The sequence below is a fragment of the Telmatherina bonti genome (assembly GCF_933228915.1).
Source record: "Telmatherina bonti genome assembly, chromosome: 5".
Taxonomy (NCBI): Eukaryota; Metazoa; Chordata; class Actinopteri; order Atheriniformes; family Telmatherinidae; genus Telmatherina; species Telmatherina bonti.
The window spans coordinates 4,677,719-4,696,658 of NC_136623.1; the positions used below are offsets into that span (position 1 = coordinate 4,677,719).

At 50.2% G+C, this 18,940-nt stretch overlaps 2 protein-coding genes across 4 annotated transcripts in view; both read right to left on the reverse strand.

Annotated features, from left to right (window-relative positions):
* The window catches only part of LOC306755667 (uncharacterized protein), a 53,814-nt gene extending 45,645 nt beyond the window's left edge, over positions 1–8,169 (reverse strand). For 2 of the 3 annotated variants that reach the window (XR_013771301.1, XM_079240159.1), the window contains exons 1-4: positions 8,059–8,157; positions 7,656–7,743; positions 6,414–7,567; positions 6,221–6,284 (exon numbers count right to left, since the gene is read on the reverse strand). Coding sequence is in view for 1 of the 3 variants with exons in the window: in XM_079240159.1 (XP_079096285.1) it covers positions 6,221–6,284; positions 6,414–7,567; positions 7,656–7,713 (1,276 nt within the window). In the remaining 2 variants the exon portion in view is untranslated. Of the gene's footprint in view, positions 1–6,220; positions 6,285–6,413; positions 7,568–7,655; positions 7,744–8,058 lie in introns of all 3 variants that reach the window. The other variant, XR_013771300.1, reaches the window with a different exon arrangement.
* A 6,128-nt stretch (positions 8,170–14,297) lies between these two features.
* mrps12 (mitochondrial ribosomal protein S12) lies at positions 14,298–16,633 on the reverse strand. The gene is made up of 3 exons (XM_079240282.1): positions 16,472–16,633; positions 15,605–15,655; positions 14,298–14,809 (listed from the first exon to the last, which is right to left on the reverse strand). The coding sequence occupies exons 2-3, from the start codon at positions 15,651–15,653 to the stop codon at positions 14,427–14,429; spliced, it is 432 nt and encodes a 143-aa protein (XP_079096408.1). The 5' UTR covers positions 15,654–15,655; positions 16,472–16,633; the 3' UTR covers positions 14,298–14,426.
* Positions 16,634–18,940: the final 2,307 nt, after the last annotated feature.

Genomic DNA, 18,940 nt, shown 5'->3' on the forward strand with positions numbered 1-18,940 from the left:
CTGGGACTGGGACTGGGATTAGACTGGGCTGGACTGGGACTGGGATTAGACTGGGCTGGACTGGGACTGGGATTAGACTGGGCTGGACTGGGACAGGGATTAGACTGGACTGGGACTGGGATTAGACTGGAGTGGGACTGGGATAAGACTGGACTGGGACTGGGATTAGACTGGACTGGGACTGGGATTAGACTGGGACTGGGATTAGACTGGGCTGGACTGGGACTGGGATTAGACTGGGCAGGGACTGGGATTAGACTGGACTGGGACTGGGACTGGGATTAGACTGGGCTGGACTGGGACTGGGACTCGGACTGGGATTAGACTGGGCTGACTGGGACTGGGATTAGACTGGGCTGGACTGGGACTGGGACTTGGACTGGGACTAGACTGGGCTGGACTGGGACTGGGATTAGACTGGCTGGACTGGGACTGGGAATGGGATTAGGCTGGACTGGGACTGGGATTAGACTGGGCTGGACTGGGACTGGGATTAGACTGGGCTGGACTGGGACTGGGATTAGACTGGGCTGGAGTGGGACTGGGACTGGGATTAGACTGGGCTGGACTGGGACTGGGAATGGGATTAGGCTGGACTGGGACTGGGACTGGGATTAGACTGGGCTGGACTGGGACTGGGACGGATTAGACTGGGCTGGACTGGGACTGGGATTAGACTGGGCTGGACTGGGACAGGGATTAGACTGGACTGGGACTGGGATTAGACTGGAGTGGGACTGGGATAAGACTGGACTGGGACTGGGATTAGACTGGGCTGGACTGGGACTGGGATTAGACTGGACTGGGACTGGGATTAGACGGACTGGGATTAGACTGGGCTGGACTGGGACTGGGATTAGGCTGGACTAGGACTGGGACTGGGATTAGACTGGGCTGGACTGGGACTGGGAATGGGATTAGGCTGGACTGGGACTGGGACTGGGATTAGACTGGGCTGGACTGGGACTGGGATTAGACTGGGCTGGACTGGGACTGGACTGGGACTAGACTGGGCTGGACTGGGACTGGGATTAGACTGGCTGGACTGGGAGTGGGACTGGGATTAGAGTGGGCTGGACTGGGACTGGGAATGGGATTAGGCTGGACTCGGACTGGGACTGGGATTAGACTGGGCTGGACTGGGATTAGACTGGGCTGGAGTAGGACTGGGACTGGGATTAGACTGGGCTGGACTAGGACTGGGATTAGACTGGGCTGGAGTGGGACTGGGACTGGGATGGACTGGGACTGGGACTGGGACTGGGATTAGACTGGGCTGGAGTGGGACTGGGACTGGGATTAGACTGGGCTGGACTGGGACTGAGATTAGACTGGGCTGGACTGGGACTGGGATTAGACTGGGCTGGAGTGGGACTGGGACTGGAATGGACTGGGACTGGGACTCGGACTGGGATTAGACTGGGCTGGACTGGGACTGGGATTAGACTGGGCTGGAGTGGGACTGGGACTGGGACTCGGACTGGGACTGGGATTAGACTGGGCTGGACTGGGACTGGACTAGGACTGGGACTGGGACTGGACTAGGACTGGGACTGGACGGACTGGGACTGGAATGGGACTAGACTGGGCTGGACTGGGACTGGGATTAGACTGGACTGGGACTGGGATTAGACTGGGCTGGAGTGGGACTGGGACTGGGATTAGACTGGGCTGGACTGGGACTGAGATTAGACTGGGCTGGACTGGGACTGGGATTAGACTGGGCTGGAGTGGGACTGGGACTGGAATGGACTGGGACTGGGACTCGGACTGGGATTAGACTGGGCTGGACTGGGACTGGGATTAGACTGGGCTGGAGTGGGACTGGGACTGGGACTCGGACTGGGACTGGGATTAGACTGGGCTGGACTGGGACTGGGACTGGACTAGGACTGGGACTGGGACTGGACTAGGACTGGGACTGGACGGACTGGGACTGGACTGGGACTGGACTGGGACTGGTTTAGGACTTGGACTGGACTGGGACTGGGACTAGACTGGGCTGGGACTGGGATTAGACTGGGCTGGACTGGGACTGGGATTAGACTGGACTGGGACTGGGATTAGACTGGGCTGGAGTGGGACTGGGACTGGGATTAGACTGGGCTGGACTGGGACTGGGATTAGACTGGGCTGGAGTGGGACTGGGACTGGGATGGACTGGGACTGGGACTCGGACTGGGATTAGACTGGGCTGGACTGGGACTGGGATTAGACTGGGCTGGAGTGGGACTGGGACTGGGCTGGACTGGGATTAGACTGGGCTGGAGTGGGACTGGGACTGGGACTGGGATTAGACTGGGCTGGACTGGGACTGGGACTGGGATTAGACTGGACTGGGACTGGGATTAGACTGGGCTGGACTGGGATTAGACTGGACTGGGACTGGGATTAGACTGGGCTGGACTGGGACTGGGATTAGACTGGACTGGGACTGGGATTAGACTGGGCTGGACTGGGACTGGGACTGGGATTAGACTGGACTGGGACTGGGATTAGACTGGGCTGGGACTGGGATTAGACTGGGCTGGACTGGGACTCGGACTGGACTGGGACTGGGACTCGGACTGGACTGGGACTGGGATTAGACTGGACTGGGACTGGGATTAGACTGGGCTGGACTGGGACTGGGATTAGACTGGACTGGGACTGGGATTAGACTGGGCTGGAGTGGGACTGGGACTGGGATTAGACTGGGCTGGACTGGGACTGGGATTAGACTGGGCTGGAGTGGGACTGGGACTGGAATGGACTGGGACTGGGACTGGAATTAGACTGGACTGGGACTGGGATTAGACTGGGCTGGACTGGGACTGGGATTAGACTGGGCTGGACTGGGACTGGGATTAGACTGGGCTGGAGTGGGACTGGGACTGGGATTAGACTGGGCTGGACTGGGAGTGGGACTGGGATTAGGCTGGACTGGGAATGGGATTAGACTGGGCTGGACTGGGACTGGGATTAGACTGGGCTGGACTGGGATTAGACTGGGCTGGACTGGGACTGGGATTAGACTGGGCTGGACTGGGACTGGGATTAGACTGGACTGGGACTGGGATTAGACTGGGCTGGACTGGGACTGGGATTAGACTGGGCTGGACTGGGACTGGGACTGGGATTAGACTGGACTGGGACTGGGATTGGACTGGGCAGGGACTGGGACTGGGATTAGACTGGGCTGGGACTTGGACTGGGATTAGACTGGGCTGGACTGGGACGGACTGGGATTAGACTGGACTGGGACTGGGATTAGACTGGACTGGGACTGGGATTAGACTGGACTGGGACTGGGACTGGGATTAGACTGGGCTGGGACCTGGATTAGACTGGACTGGGACTGGGATTAGAGTGGACTGGGACTGGGATTAGACTGGGCTGGGACTGGGACTGGGATTAGACTGGACTGGGACTGGGATTAGACTGGGCTGGACTGGGACTGGGATTAGACTGGGCTGGACTGGGACTGGGACTCGGACTGGGACTGGGATTAGACTGGGCTGGACTGGGACTGGGATTAGACTGGGCTGGACTGGGACTGGGACTCGGACTGGACTGGGACTAGACTGGGCTGGACTGGGACTGGGATTAGACTGGCTGGACTGGGAGTGGGACTGGGATTAGACTGGGCTGGACTGGGACTGGGAATGGTATTAGGCTGGACTAGGACTGGGACTGGGATTAGACTGGGCTGGACTAGGACTGGGAATGGGATTAGGCTGGACTGGGACTGGGACTGGGATTGGGATTAGACTGGGCTGGACTGGGACTGGGATTAGACTGGGCTGGAGTAGGACTGGGACTGGGATTAGACTGGGCTGGACTGGGACTAGGACTGGGATTAGACTGGGCTGGACTGGGACTGGGATTAGACTGGGCTGGAGTGGGACTGGGACTGGGATGGACTGGGACTGGGACTCGGACGGACTGGGATTAGACTGGGCTGGACTGGGACTGGTATTAGGCTGGACTAGGACTGGGACTGGGATTAGACTGGGCTGGACTGGGACTGGGAATGGGATTAGGCTGGACTGGGACTGGGACTGGGATTAGACTGGACTGGGACTGGGATTAGACTGGACTGGGATTAGACTGGGCTGGGACCTGGATTAGACTGGACTGGGACTGGGATTAGACTGGGCTGGGACTGGGACTGGGATTAGACTGGACTGGGACTGGGATTAGACTGGGCTGGACTGGGACTGGGACTGGGATTAGACTGGGCTGGACTGGGACTGGGATTAGACTGGACTGGGACTGGGATTAGACTGGGCTGGAGTGGGACTGGGATTAGACTGGGCTGGACTGGGACTGGGATTAGACTGGGCTGGAGTGGGACTGGGACTGGAATGGACTGGGACTGGGACTCGGACTGGGATTAGACTGGGCTGGACTGGGACTGGGATTAGACTGGGCTGGAGTGGGACTGGGACTGGGACTGGGATTAGACTGGACTGGGACTGGGATTAGACTGGGCTGGAGTGGGACTGGGATTAGACTGGGCTGGACTGGGACTGGGATTAGACTGGGCTGGAGTGGGACTGGGACTGGAATGGACTGGGACTGGGACTCGGACTGGGATTAGACTGGGCTGGACTGGGACTGGGATTAGACTGGGCTGGAGTGGGACTGGGACTGGGACTCGGACTGGGACTGGGATTAGACTGGGCTGGACTGGGACTGGGACTGGACTAGGACTGGGACTGGGACTGGACTAGGACTGGGACTGGACGGACTGGGACTGGAATGGGACTAGACTGGGCTGGACTGGGACTGGACTGGGACTGGTTTAGGACTTGGACTGGACTGGGACTGGGACTAGACTGGGCTGGGACTGGGATTAGACTGGGCTGGACTGGGACTGGGATTAGACTGGACTGGGACTGGGATTAGACTGGGCTGGAGTGGGACTGGGACTGGGATTAGACTGGGCTGGACTGGGACTGGGATTAGACTGGGCTGGAGTGGGACTGGGACTGGGATGGACTGGGACTGGGACTCGGACTGGGATTAGACTGGGCTGGACTGGGACTGGGATTAGACTGGGCTGGAGTGGGACTGGGACTGGGCTGGACTGGGATTAGACTGGGCTGGAGTGGGACTGGGACTGGGATTAGACTGGGCTGGACTGGGACTGGGACTGGGATTAGACTGGACTGGGACTGGGATTAGACTGGGCTGGACTGGGATTAGACTGGACTGGGACTGGGATTAGACTGGACTGGGACTGGGATTAGACTGGGCTGGACTGGGACTGGGATTAGACTGGACTGGGACTGGGATTAGACTGGGCTGGACTGGGACTGGGATTAGACTGGGCTGGACTGGGACTGGGATTAGACTGGGCTGGAGTGGGACTGGGACTGGGATTAGACTGGGCTGGACTGGGACTGGGAATGGGATTAGACTGGACTGGGACTGGGACTGGGATTAGACTGGGCTGGACTGGGACTGGGACTGGGATTAGACTGGGCTGGACTGGGACTGGGATTAGACTGGGCTGGGATTAGACTGGGCTGGACTGGGACTGGGATTAGACTGGACTGGGACTGGGATAAGACTGGACTGGGACTGGGATTAGACTGGGCTGGACTGGGACTGGGACTGGGATTAGACTGGACTGGGACTGGGATTAGACTGGACTGGGACTGGGATTAGACTGGGCTGGACTGGGACTGGGATTAGACTGGGCTGGGACTGGGACGGATTAGACTGGGCTGGACTGGGACTGGGACTGGGATTAGACTGGACTGGGACTGGGACTGGGATTAGACTGGGCTGGACTGGGACTGGGACTGGGATTAGACTGGGCTGGACTGGGACTGGGACTGGGACTCGGACTGGGATTAGACTGGGCTGGACTGGGACTGGGATTAGACTGGGCTGGGACTGGGATTAGATTGGACTGGGACTGGTCAGGCAGCATGTTTTCTTCTCTTTTCAATACTTCAAGTTTCTCTTGTTCATTTCTCATCATTTCCCATCAGTATAACCCCCCACCCAGCCGAGGCTCGAACAAGCGAGCTATGAGGCTGCAGGGCTGACCACTACTCCACCGTGCCGCCCACCTTCATCTCCTTCAGGTTTTAGTCTCCACCTGTCCTGGTTTGAACCTTCTAATCCAGTTGGACTCAGGTTAACATTCTCATGCTGCATTCAGGGACAAAAGGAATCATAAAAGCTGCAGCAGATGAGCATGGACCGCCAGCGGCTCTTTTCTCACCGGTCAGTGAACGCACCGCCTCCTCTTCCTCCTCGCCTCCTGTGCAGAGCAGCTCCTCGGGTTTCTGGAACACATCCACACGAAACGTTAACACGTAAACCCTGCAGACGGCGGAGGATCCTGACGAGAGGAGGGACCCGAACCAAAACAAAAAGCCAAGAAACAAAAGCTGCAATAAGGTAGAAGTCCTCGCCTGCGGTGGCGCCGTGGCGGCAGAGCTGCACGGCGTCCTGCTGTGGATCTGCTGGTGTTTCCTCAGGACTCTCTGGGCCGAGAAGCTCTTGCTGCAGACGCTGCAGTGGAACGGTCTCTCCCCGGTGTGAGTCCTGGTGTGCTCGGCAAGCCGGGATGCTCTGGAGAAGCAGCGGCCGCAGACGTCGCAGGCAAACGGCGGCGTGTGGACGAGCCGCTTGTGCTCCTCCAGCTGCTCGGCTGCCAGGAACTCTGACTGGCACAGGAAGCAGCGGGGCGGGGTTTCGTCCTGAGGAGCGAAACACGGTGTTACACCTGACCTCCTCTGAGCCGCAGCGCCGTCTCCTCCCGTCTGCGGTCGCTGCTCGGCGTGGCGCTGCTCTCCGTGGCGCTGCTCTCCGTGGCGCTGCTCGGCGTGGCGCTGCTCTCCGTGGCGCTGCTCGGCGTGGCGCTGCTCGGCGTGGCGCTGCTCGGCGTGGCGCTGCTCGGCGTGGCGCTGCTCGGCGTGGCGCTGCTCGGCGTGGCGCTGCTCGGCGTGGCGCTGCAGGTGTTTCCTAAGCAGACCCGGACGGTTGAAGCTCCTCCCACACAGCGAGCAGGGGTGGAGCTTCTGGCCCGTGTGCAGCCTGGCGTGATCCCGGGACGAGGAGGCGGAGGAGAAGGCCTTCTGGCAGACGGAGCAGGAGAAGAGTTTGGGCTGGACGTGGGTGTTCCGGTGGTCCACCAGCCCGTTCCTGGAGGCGAAGCGTTTGGGACACAGCGGGCAGGAGAAGGGCTTCTCGCCAGTGTGCGTCCGCTCGTGCTGGACGAGGTGGCGCCGCTGGATGAATCCGCGGCCGCAGGTGGAGCAGCGGTGGGGTTTCACGGCGGCGTGCTGGAGGCGGTGCCTCCGCAGGCAGCCCGGCTGGGCGTAGCTCGCCCCGCAGTCCGGACAGGAGTACGGCTTCTCGCCGGTGTGGACGCGCTGGTGGACGAACACGTTGATCTTCTTGGTGAAGCGTTTGCCGCACACGGAGCAGCCGTGCGGCTTGAAGCCGGAGTGGGACGCCACGTGGTCTGCCAGCCGGGAAGGGCGGGAAAACTCCCGGCCACAGATGGAGCAGCGGTGGCGCCGTCGGGACGCCGGGTCTGACGGCGGGTCCGGTTCGGTCGGTCCTGCAGCGAAACACATCTGATCTGTTGAGATTCAACATGTGGCGTAAATATTAATGTTTTGTTGGAACTGCAGTTTATGACCTCTGACCTTCAGCACGCTGACAGTCCTGTCCTCCATCTTCTTCTTCCACCTTCATCCCGTTCATCTCCTCTTCCTCATGCGGATCCACCGTCTCCTTGACAACAAGCCAATAAACAATAAATAAACATAAAAATATCCATAATAAACCTTGTTTTTCTGCATCTTTACTGATGCCCACAGACAAATTAATCAATAATCAGAAGGAAACTTCAGGTCCTGTGGGGAAAAGGTGATTTATCAGGTAACTCAGCAGTTTCATCTTATTATTGATCCGCAGAAAATAATCAGACTTCAATCATTTTAATCAACCAGGAAACGTCATGAATTCAGCCAATCAGAGAAGAGCACTGCCAGCTTCCTAATGTTCACAAATGACACAAACATAATCACAACATGTTCAGGTACCAACCAGAAGAGATCAGGTAACTCAGAGAGACCGATAAGCTCGTCTTTTTACCGGCAGAAACGATTTCTGTCCACGGCTGGACGCACCGTTAGCCGATGCTAATTAGCCCGCAGCGGCACCGAAGTTCGCTTCTGGTTGGTGAAAAGTATGATACGTTTAACGTGACCAAAATAAATGAATAGAAAGAGTTGGTTTTTTTTTTTTTTTTTCAACTAAGATTATCATTTTAATAAGACAAAAAAATCCCAAGTTTCTAGTTTTAACAAAATGTAGGCAAGTGCCTTGTAAATTCAAGATGTTATAAAATTCGGAGACATAATAATTTTACTAGAATCAGATTTTTTTTTTTTTAAATTTGCTTATTATTTAGAAATGTGGTATCTAGTCCACATCTGGTCTGAGGTGGAAAAATGTGGAAAAACGGGCATTTTCTCCCCTCAAAACAACTGATACGTGAAATCCAAATAGGAAGCCAACTTCAGTTAAGTGACGCACATGGCGTCATGACGTCAGTTTCACGCGGAGAACGTTTCAGTTGAAAGCGTGACGGACACTCACCGGTCCAGCAGGTGAAAATATGAGTAGAAAAGTACTTTTGGAACTCATGTTGAATAAAAACACAGGTATAAATACATACTCTGACTCCTCAGAGATTTACAGCATTCCTGCTAAAACAGTTACAGCTGGTATAAATCACTGAAAAGAACTAAAACACGTAGCAATGAAAATATTTAACAGGTTACAGAATAAATCACACGTCTCATAAGAGACTTCTGATTGTCTGGAATAACACAGAAGCTAAAGGATCTTGTCCATTTGTCTCCATTGCATAAGAGATGCCAACTAATGTCTGTGCTGTGAGAGAGATGATTATTTAAACGAATTTTTTTTTGTATATTATTTTGTTTATCAACAGTAGTAGTTTGGTCGGAAAGCGTTAATAGACGTCTGTCGTCCTGCGGAAAATATGTGACTAAATATTCCAAAAATGTTAAAAGAGCAAAAAGTTGTCTCTGACGTGCTTCCAAACTTTTACAGGTAATGGAAATACAGACCATTCTTCTGGAAGAGGCGTGCACATGTCAGCTCTGCTGGCAGGTTTCAATGGGACGCAAACAGCAGGTTTCACTGGGACGCAACTAGCAGGTTTCACTGGGACGCAACCAGCGAGCAGATTTCACTGGGATGCAACCAGCTAGCAGGTTTCACTGGCATGTAACCGGCAGGTTTCACTGGCATGTAACCGGCAGGTTTCACTGGGACGCAACAAGCCAGCTGGTTTCACTGGGACGCAAGCAGCTTGCAGGTTTCACTGGGATGCAACCTGCAGGTTTCAATGGGACAGAACCAGCCAACAATTTTCACTGGGACGCAACCAGGCAGCAGGTTTCACTGGGATGCAACCATTCAGCAGGTTTCACTGGGATTCAACCAGCCAGCAGGTTTAACTGGGACACAACCAGGCAGCTGGTTTCATTGGGACGCAACTAGCCAGCAGGTTTTACTGGGACGCAACCAGCAGGTTTCACTGGGATGCAACCAGCTGGTTTCACTGGAACGCAACCAGCTAGCAAGTTTCACTGGGACGCAACCAGCTGGTTTCACTGGGACGCAACCAGCAAGCAGGTTTCACTGGGACGCAACCAGCCAGCTGGTTTCACTGGGACGCAACCAGCTGCTTTCACTCAGATGCAAACAGCAGGTTTCACTGGGACTTAACCAGCTGGTTTCATTGGGACGCAACCAGCTAGCTGGTTTTGCTGGGACACAACCAGCTAGCAGGTTTCACTGGGACGCAACCAGCTGGTTTCACTGGGATGCAACCAGCAGGTTTCACTGGGACGCAACTAGCAGGTTTCACTGGGACGCAACCAGCGAGCAGATTTCACTGGGATGCAACCAGCTAGCACGTTTCACTGGCATGTAACCGGCAGGTTTCACTGGGACGCAACCAGCCAGCTGGTTTCACTGGGACGCAACCTACAGGTTTCAATGGGACAGAACCAGCCAACAATTTTCACTGGGAAGCAAACCAGGCAGCAGGTTTCACTGGGACGCAACGAGCCAGCAGGTTTAACTGGGACGCAACCAGACGGCAGGTTTCACTGGGATGCAACCAGCTGGTTTCACTTGGATGCAACAAGCCAGCAGGTATAACTGGGACTCAACCAGCCAGCAGTTTTCACTGGGACGCAACCAGCTGGCTGGTTTCACTGGGACGCAACCAGCTAGCAGGTTTCACTGGGACGCAACCAGGCAGCAGGTTTCACTGGGATGCAACCATTCAGCAGGTTTCACTGGGATTCAACCAGCCAGGAGGTTTAACTGGGACACAACCAGGCAGCTGGTTTCATTGGGACGCAACCAGCTAGCAGGTTTCACTGGGATGCAACCAGGAAGCAGGTTTCACTGGGACGCAACCAGCAGGTTTCACTGGGACGCAACCAGCTAGCAGGTTTCACTGGGACTCAACCAGGAAGCAGGTTTCACTGGGACGCAACCAGCAGGTTTCACTGGGAAGCAACCAGCTAGTAGGTTTCACTGGGACGCAACAAACTAGAAGGTTTTATTGGGACAGAACCAGCAGGTTTCAATGGCACGCAACCAGCTGGTTTCACTGGAACGCGACCAGCTAGCAGGTTTCACTGGGACGCAACCAGCAAGCGGGTTTCACTGGGACGCAACCAGCCAGCTGGTTTCACTGGGACGCAACCAGCCAGCAGTTTTCACTGGGACAAAACCAGCCAGCAGTTTTCACTGGGACAAAACCAGCAAGTTTCACTGGGACGCAACCAGCAAGCGGGTTTCACTGGGACGCAACCAGCAAGCAGGTTTCACTGGGACGCAACCAGCCAGCTGGTTTCACTGGGACGCAACCAGCTGCTTTCACTCAGATGCAAACAGCAGGTTTCACTGGGACGCAACCAGCCAGCAGTTTTCACTGGGACAAAACCAGCAAGTTTCACTGGGATGCAACCAGCAAGCGGGTTTCACTGGGACACAACCAGCGAGCAGATTTCACTGGGATGCAACCTGCAGGTTTCAATGGGACAGAACCGGCCAACAATTTTCACTGGGATGCAACCATTCAGCAGGTTTCACTGGGATTCAACCAGCCAGCAGGTTTAACTGGGACACAACCAGGCAGCTGGTTTCATTGGGACGCAAGCAGCCAGCAGGTTTCACTGGGATGCAACCAGCAGGTTTCACTGGGATGCAACCAGCAGGTTTCACTGGGATGCAACCAGCTTGCAGGTTTCACTGGGACACAGCCAGCTCAGAGTAGAGCCGCTGCTCCTTCGCATCGAGAGGAATAGTTGAGGTGGCTCGGGCATCTGGTCAGGATGCCTCCCCCGTAGCCCGTCGGTACCCATCAGCTGCCTCCAGAGTCCCACAGGCCAAGAAGGCCCGATAGGACTCCTTCTTCAGCTTGACGGCATCCCTCACTGCTGGTGTCCACCAACGAGTCCTGGGATTACCGCCACGACAGGCACCAACTACCTTACAGCCACAGCTCCGGCCGGCCGCCTCAGCAATAGAGGCACAGAACACAGCCCATTCAGACTCAATGTCCCCCGCCTCACTCGGGACATGGTTGAAGCTCTGCTGAAGGTGGGAGTTGAAGCTCTGACCGGCTTCCTCCCCCACCATCTGAGCCAACTCACCACCAGGTGGTGATCAGTTGACGCTCCGCCCCCCTCTTCACTCAAGTGTCCAAGGCATGTGGCCTTAAATTCCTAGATAAAATACTTAATGTCTGGTAAAAATACGTTTTAATTTTTTAACATTTTTACCAGAAATTAAAAAGCATTTATATCAGATTTTTCTTTTTAAATTTACAATCAAAATTTTTGTTTTACCAGAAATTAAAACTTTTTTTTTTAACATAACTAAGTTTTGTTTTTTGTTTTTTTTACCATAAATAAAAAGGTATGGCATCAGTCTGAAACATGAATAGCTAAAAATCGGTCTGAAAACAGTCAGCATATATGTTCCAACTTTTCAGAAAAAAAATGTTTCCTCTTTGTGTCTTAAGACATTTCATGGTTTAAAAAAACTTCGTTAAACTATTTAACACCATGTGCTTGTCTTCTGCCCCCTGGTGGACACTTTCTACACTACAGTCTTTCTGACTACCACACTTTAAATATTTATAAATATTCTCAATGATCTCTTACATTTTGTTAAATCGTCAAATGAAGACGGCAAAATTTAAAATGAATTTTTTTCCCCATGTTTTCTTGAATAATCTGCTGATCATATCAGTCCCATTAAAGCTACTGAAGTTTTAAGTCATTTTTAATGTCATTCTTCCTCCTGTCTTTTATACCTTGATGCACTTTGTTCCATCTGACGACCAGGTGTTCCTTCTCTCGCCCAGTGACTGCTGGGACAGACTCCAGCTTCCAGAGACCCTGATCTGGACCATAGACTGTACATAAAAGATGGGCGGAGCCTCCAGGACGTCATCCGTTTGTTTCTGAACAGCTGAATTGAAGCTCAGTGGGCGGTTCCTACCATCGCCATCTTGGCAGGGGCATGCGTGTCGAGCCGAGAGGGGAGCTGTGAGTGTCACGGTGGATGACTGACAACTGTCTGTAGCTAAGAGCTAACCGAGCTATCCCGGAGATAACAGGAGATAACCAGCTAACGGAGGTAAGCAGGCTAAAGCTAAGTCACGTTAACTGGCTAAAAACCGCGGTTGTTCTACGTTCTTCTGACTTGAAGCGGGAGATCAGGTACCTGTCAATCAAAAGGACACGCCCCTAAACATGCCGAACTTATTACAATTAAACAGGCGAGTTAAAAAAAAATTCACTCCCCCCACAGTTGTCATGAAGGGAAACCTGACCTATTAAACCTAAAATGGACTTTTGTTCCAGGCTGTAAACATGTTTATTCCTGTTGTAAACATGTTTATTTCTGACATAAGTGTGTTTATTTCTGCTCTAAACTATTTATTTCTGCCATAAACGTGTTTATTTCTGCCGTAAACGTGTTTATTTCTGCGGTAAACGTGTTCATTCCTGCTGTAAACATATTTCTGCTGTAAACGTGTTTATTTCTGCCGTAAACGTGTTTATTCCTGCTGTAAATGTGTTTATTTCTGCTGTAAACGTGTTTATTTCTGCCGTAAACGTGTTTATTCCTGCCGTAAATGTGTTTATTTCTGCTGTAAACATGTTTATTCCTGCCGTAAACGTGTTTATTCCTGCTGTAAATGTGTTTATTTCTGCTGTAAACGTGTTTATTCCTGCTGTAAACGTGTTTATTTCTGCCGTAAACGTGTTTATTTCTGCCATAAACGTGTTTATTTCTGCCGTAAACGTGTTTATTTCTGCCGTAAACGTGTTTGTTCCTGCTGTAAATGTGTTTATTCCTGCTGTAAACGTGTTTATTTCTGCCGTAAACGTGTTTATTTCTGCCGTAAACGTGTTTATTCCTGCCGTAAATGTGTTTATTTCTGCTGTAAACATGTTTATTCCTGCTGTAAACGTGTTTATTTCTGCTGTAAACGTGTTTATTCCTGCCGTAAACGTGTTTATTTCTGCTGTAAACGTGTTTATTTCTGCTGTAAACATGTTTATTTCTGCTGTAAACGTGTTTATTTCTGCTGTAAACGTGTTTATTTCTGCCGTAAACGTGTTTATTCCTGCTGTAAACATGTTTATTCCTGCTGTAAACGTGTTTATTTCTGCCGTAAACGTGTTTATTTCTGCCGTAAACGTGTTTATTCCTGCTGTAAACATGTTTATTCCTGCTGTAAACGTGTTTATTTCTGCCGTAAACGTGTTTATTCCTGCTGTAAATGTGTTTATTTCTGCTGTAAACGTGTTTATTCCTGCTGTGAACGTGTTTATTTCTGCCGTAAACGTGTTTATTTCTGCTGTAAACGTGTTTATTTCTGCTGTAAATGTGTTTATTTCTGCCGTAAACGTGTTTATTCCTGCTGTAAACGTGTTTATTTCTGCCGTAAACGTGTTTATTCCTGCTGTAAATGTGTTTATTTCTGCTGTAAACATGTTTATTTCTGCCGTAAACGTGTTTATTCCTGCTGTAAATGTGTTTATTTCTGCTGTAAACGTGTTTATTTCTGCCGTAAACGTGTTTATTCCTGCTGTAAATGTGTTTATTTATATATAGTCTTGAACTTTTGTTTTGAAACTGTTTTGAAAGACACGTGGCTTTTATTTTGTTAAACATGTGATGGACACGCAGCTCGTGTCTTACTGGGACTCAACGTGAGGACAGGAGACTGCACACGCGATGGACATCACGCCGGCTTTATTGGAAATGAACTCTGTCACAAAGCATCGGAACTTCTGTCTCCACATCTGGAGACACGTGTCCACGTCCCACCAGACTGTTCATCACTGCTTCTTCTTCACCACGTGAGCGCAGTCGTACTTCCCTCTCACCACCTTCAGTTTGACTCCCGGGAGGTCCTGCGTCCTCCCGCCCTGGACCAGGACCACGTTGTGTTCCTGCAGGTTGTGTCCCTCCCCAGGTATGAAGACCACCGCCTCCTTGCCGTTGGACAAACGCACCCGAGCGCACTTCCTGTTGGCGGAGTTGGGCTTCTTGGGCTTCCGGATCATGGTCTTCAGGATGACGGCCTTCAGCTGGGGGCGGCCGAAGGTGGCGCCGGTGGAGGGCGGGGGCGGTTTGGGTTTCCCCTGCCGGTGCATCTGGTTCAGGGTGGCCATGGTCCTGGACAGCAGGGGGGGCGTCCACCTGGAGGCCGACCGAGACGCTGCAGGGAGGAGAACACGTCAAGAACACGTCAAGAACACGCTGGATCCTCACGCTATGAAGTGTGTTCTCCAGGATCCTGGAAGGTACCAGGACTAACCTAGAACCGGACCGGTACCAGGACTGACTCGGAACCGGACCGGTACCAGGACTAACCTAGAACCGGACCGGTACCAGGACTGACTCGGAACCGGACCGGTACCAGGACTAACCTAGAACCGGACCGGTACCAGGACTGACTCGGAACCGGACCGGTACCAGGACTGACTCGGAACCGGACCGGTACCAGGACTAACCTAGAACCGGACCGGTACCAGGACTGACTCGGAACCGGACCGGTACCAGGACTGACCTAGAACCGGACCGGTACCAGGACTAACCTGGAACCGGACCGGTACTAGGACTGACCTAGAACCGGACCGGTACCAGGACTAACCTAGAACCGGACCGGTACCAGGACTGACTCGGAACCGGACCGGTACCAGGACTAACCTAGAACCGGACCGGTACCAGGACTAACTCGGAACCGGACCGGTACCAGGACTGACTCGGAACCGGACCGGTACCAGGACTAACCTAGAACCGGACCGGTACCAGGACTAACTCGGAACCGGACCGGTACCAGGACTAACTCGGAACCGGACCGGTACCAGGACTGACTCGGAACCGGACTGGAAACGAAGGAAGAACAAAACAACTAGATCCCTAAAAAAAAAGTCAGAGATGAAGACACAAGGAACCAGGATGTGGTCCCTGAACCAGAACCCTGGACCGGGCCATCTGGACCGGAACTCACCTGTAAAGAGGCATGTCAGGGCAGGTCTGAGGATCCACGACGAAGACATACCTAAAAAAAAAAAAAAAAACAGTGAAACCAGAATTAGAACCTGGATCCAGTTTTCCGTCATATTTATCGATACGACAGTTTCCAGATTCTGATTGATCAGTAAATAACTGGATCCAAATAAGGACAAAAGGTTTTCATCAGATGATCGATCGACCTTAAACAATCTGCTGACGACTTGGAGAGAAACATGGAAATAAAGTCAGATTTTACTTCCTGCAGAAACGTTTTAATCTATGTGATAAATGTATTTATTCACAGCTGAAAAGTGTTTTTCCATCTATGTTTGTAGATCTATATTTACTAGTCTGGAACTCTCTGTGCTCTTTGATAAGAAACTCCTTATGAAAATGCTTTTGCTGCCATGTTGTTTGTTTGTTTGTAAAATAAAAAGCTACTTTATAAAACTGACAAAAACAGAACAACGAGACACTCTGCGTGTCACCTCCATCAGGGTCCGGGTGGAAACAAGTGTTTTTGTTTGGACCCAGAAAGGAAATGTTGACCTTAACGGATCAAACTTTATGACTGGGAAACAGATTACTGGTAATTCTTTATGTTTTGATGAAATATGAGGGTTTTAGCTCATTTAATAAAAGGACTTTTCTCTGTTGCTTCTACATAACAGCCCAAATTATAAATACTAAACATCTTTTCCAACATAACCGGAAAGCTAAAGAGAGAATACAGATTAATTAAGCTGTGAAATATTTATTTAATAAAAATAAAACCGAGGTTTCTTCCGGAGACGAGGCGGCTAACAGATGTAGCTTCCGGGACAAAGTCACACGGTTTTCTGATCGTTAATAAACCACAAACCTGCTCAGAGAACCCGGGACAAACCGTTTCCACCTTCAGAGCAAAGCCCAATGTCCGGGTTGGTAAAACTAAGTTTTAAAACCCTGATTTCTGATCGTTTACAACATTTTACTGCTGTTGAAGGAATTCATGTGACTCTTATCACCCGGAAGTAGCTCTATAATACCTCCGGACATGCGCAGTAGCCCTTCTCATCTTCGCTTTTATTTACATTTTATCTTTTATTTATTATTTATTATGTAAATGCTTTCATTTATTATTATTACTATTATTATTGAGCTATTTTTAGACTTTAATACTCGGCGAGTTTCAGCTGTATTTTGACTTCTCTATGTTTTCTACTTTACAACAATATTACACTTTTAAACTTTTTTGCCATTAAAATTAAACAGAAAAAGCTCCCACTGGTTCAAAAGCGACCACGATTTTCACCTTTAAAAGGAGTCATAACCTGGTCTTTTCATGTGCCCACTGTCCTCTAATGGTTTTTAAATAACTGTTTAAAAACTTACTAAACAAAAAAAAAAGTGCTTTTTCTGACACTTTATTCATAATAAACATTTTCTCACACACATTTTAACCACATGGAGTTTCACGAAGCTGTGCTTTTTATTGAGGTTTTATTTACCGTCACGTGTTTTTCTAAATTAATTAGCTTATTCAGGGGCGGCTGTAGCTCAGGAGGAAGAGCAGTTGTCCTTCAACTGGTAAGTTGAGGGATCGATTCCAAGCTTCCCCTGAAATGCTGAAGTGTCCTAGGGCAAGACACTGCCCCCCGATATGCCTATTGGGGTGTGAGTGTGTGTGCGAATGGGTGAATGTGACAAGTAGTGTAAAGCGCTTTGAGTGGTCTGTATGACTAGAAAAGCTATAGAAGTACAAGTCCATTTACCATTCAGATTTCCCATTTTAGCCAGGAGTGTGAAAGATGTCATTATGTCAACACAACAGGTCTCTGGTTGATGCAGCCACTGATGTGGGCTGATGTGTTACTGTACAGATAAATAACATGAAGTCAGATATCTTGTATCATTGATCAGGCTTCCTGCTGACTAATATATATTCCAACATCACTTACCATCTATTATGTTGGTCTAATTGTTTGTTAAGCTGCACATGCCAACAGAAATAGACAGCAAGATATTATTACTGTGCTTAGAAAATAAAATTTCTCTCTTCATTTCCTTAGGTGCTGAGAAGGATAAAGCAGGTCCAAACTCCTCCGTGTCTGACCCAACATCCTGGCGTGGAACCAGTCTGCTTCAACGCTTTTTCATTACAAAATGCAGGAAACGTTTATGAGCAGGATTATGTACATTTACCTGTCGGAGGGAATGAGAGGCAAGTTTCTCTTCAATGCCCAAAAATTCAGAAATAAAGCTAATCAAATGGCAAATAACTGTAAAATAACTGATTATTTATGTTCTTGCCATTTCATATTACATATAACAAATAGTAACTTTGCTGCAGTCACTGAGGACAATAGCAATTGAATTAAAGTAAATACACAACTTTACCATATACACATTTATGCATCTGACTTCTGAATATAAAATGTAAAGCTGAAGTAAAAAATATACAGCTCTTTAAAACACAATACCTTTATTAGTGTACAGAAATAAAATCAATGCTCATTTTCAATGTAATAAAATAAAAATGATCATTTTCACTCTTAGTTATTGATTCTGTTAACACAGTAGCTGAGTTTTATGGGTTTTATGTGGACTCTCGTGGTTCTGGAGGTTCTGGATGAGCAAGCCTCCACAGAGCTGTCTTTATCATCATGACTGACTGACTGAGATGTTACCTTCACTGCTGTCGTCTGGGTTCCTTTTCTGCACAGAACCAGATACTGACATCAGAACAAGCAATAAAAGTGCCTCTTAGCTTCCATTAAGAATGTATATGTGTTTGATTTATTATCATTTTCTGGCTGTAAAATTAATCAATCAAACGACAAACCTGTATTTCTGAAGAGAGGGTGGAAAGTCCTTGATGACAGCTGTGTTCCAGTTGTTGCCTGCATTGTAGGGTCAGTCTGCCCCAACATCAACTTTTAGACATCAGGAGACCGCTGGTGCTGCGCATGCCGTGAGATGTGCTGGACTAAAATCTGCAAATACAAGTTATAAAAATATCAGATCATCACATAAATAGATTGTAGGTGTAAATAGCTGCAGTTTAAGAGTAATCAAATATTGTAATACAAATAGATCAAATCAAACTTTATAAAGCATTTTCATGCCAAAGACAACACAAAGTGCTTTACATACTTTTATTTTTAAAAAGCTGATTAAATAAAGCAGGTTTTCATGATGTGAAGATGTCTGAAGGAGGACGAGGATTGGAAATAAAATATCCTCCCTGTCGATATCCTATAGGTGGCAATATCAGACTACATGATGGTCACCTTGTTAAATTATCATTATGATTATTACAACTGCATGTTATGGTGGGGAGAGCAAAGCT

Bases quoted from the DNA above. Each gene is read 5' to 3' on its own strand.
- mrps12 (XM_079240282.1), bottom strand. From the start codon at position 15,653: ATGTCTTCGTCGTGGATCCTCAGACCTGCCCTGACATGCCTCTTTACA. The intron at 14,810-15,604 runs GTGAGTTCCGGT...TCCTCCCTGCAG, and splicing joins CCTGACATGCCTCTTTACAG to CGTCTCGGTCGGCCTCCAGG.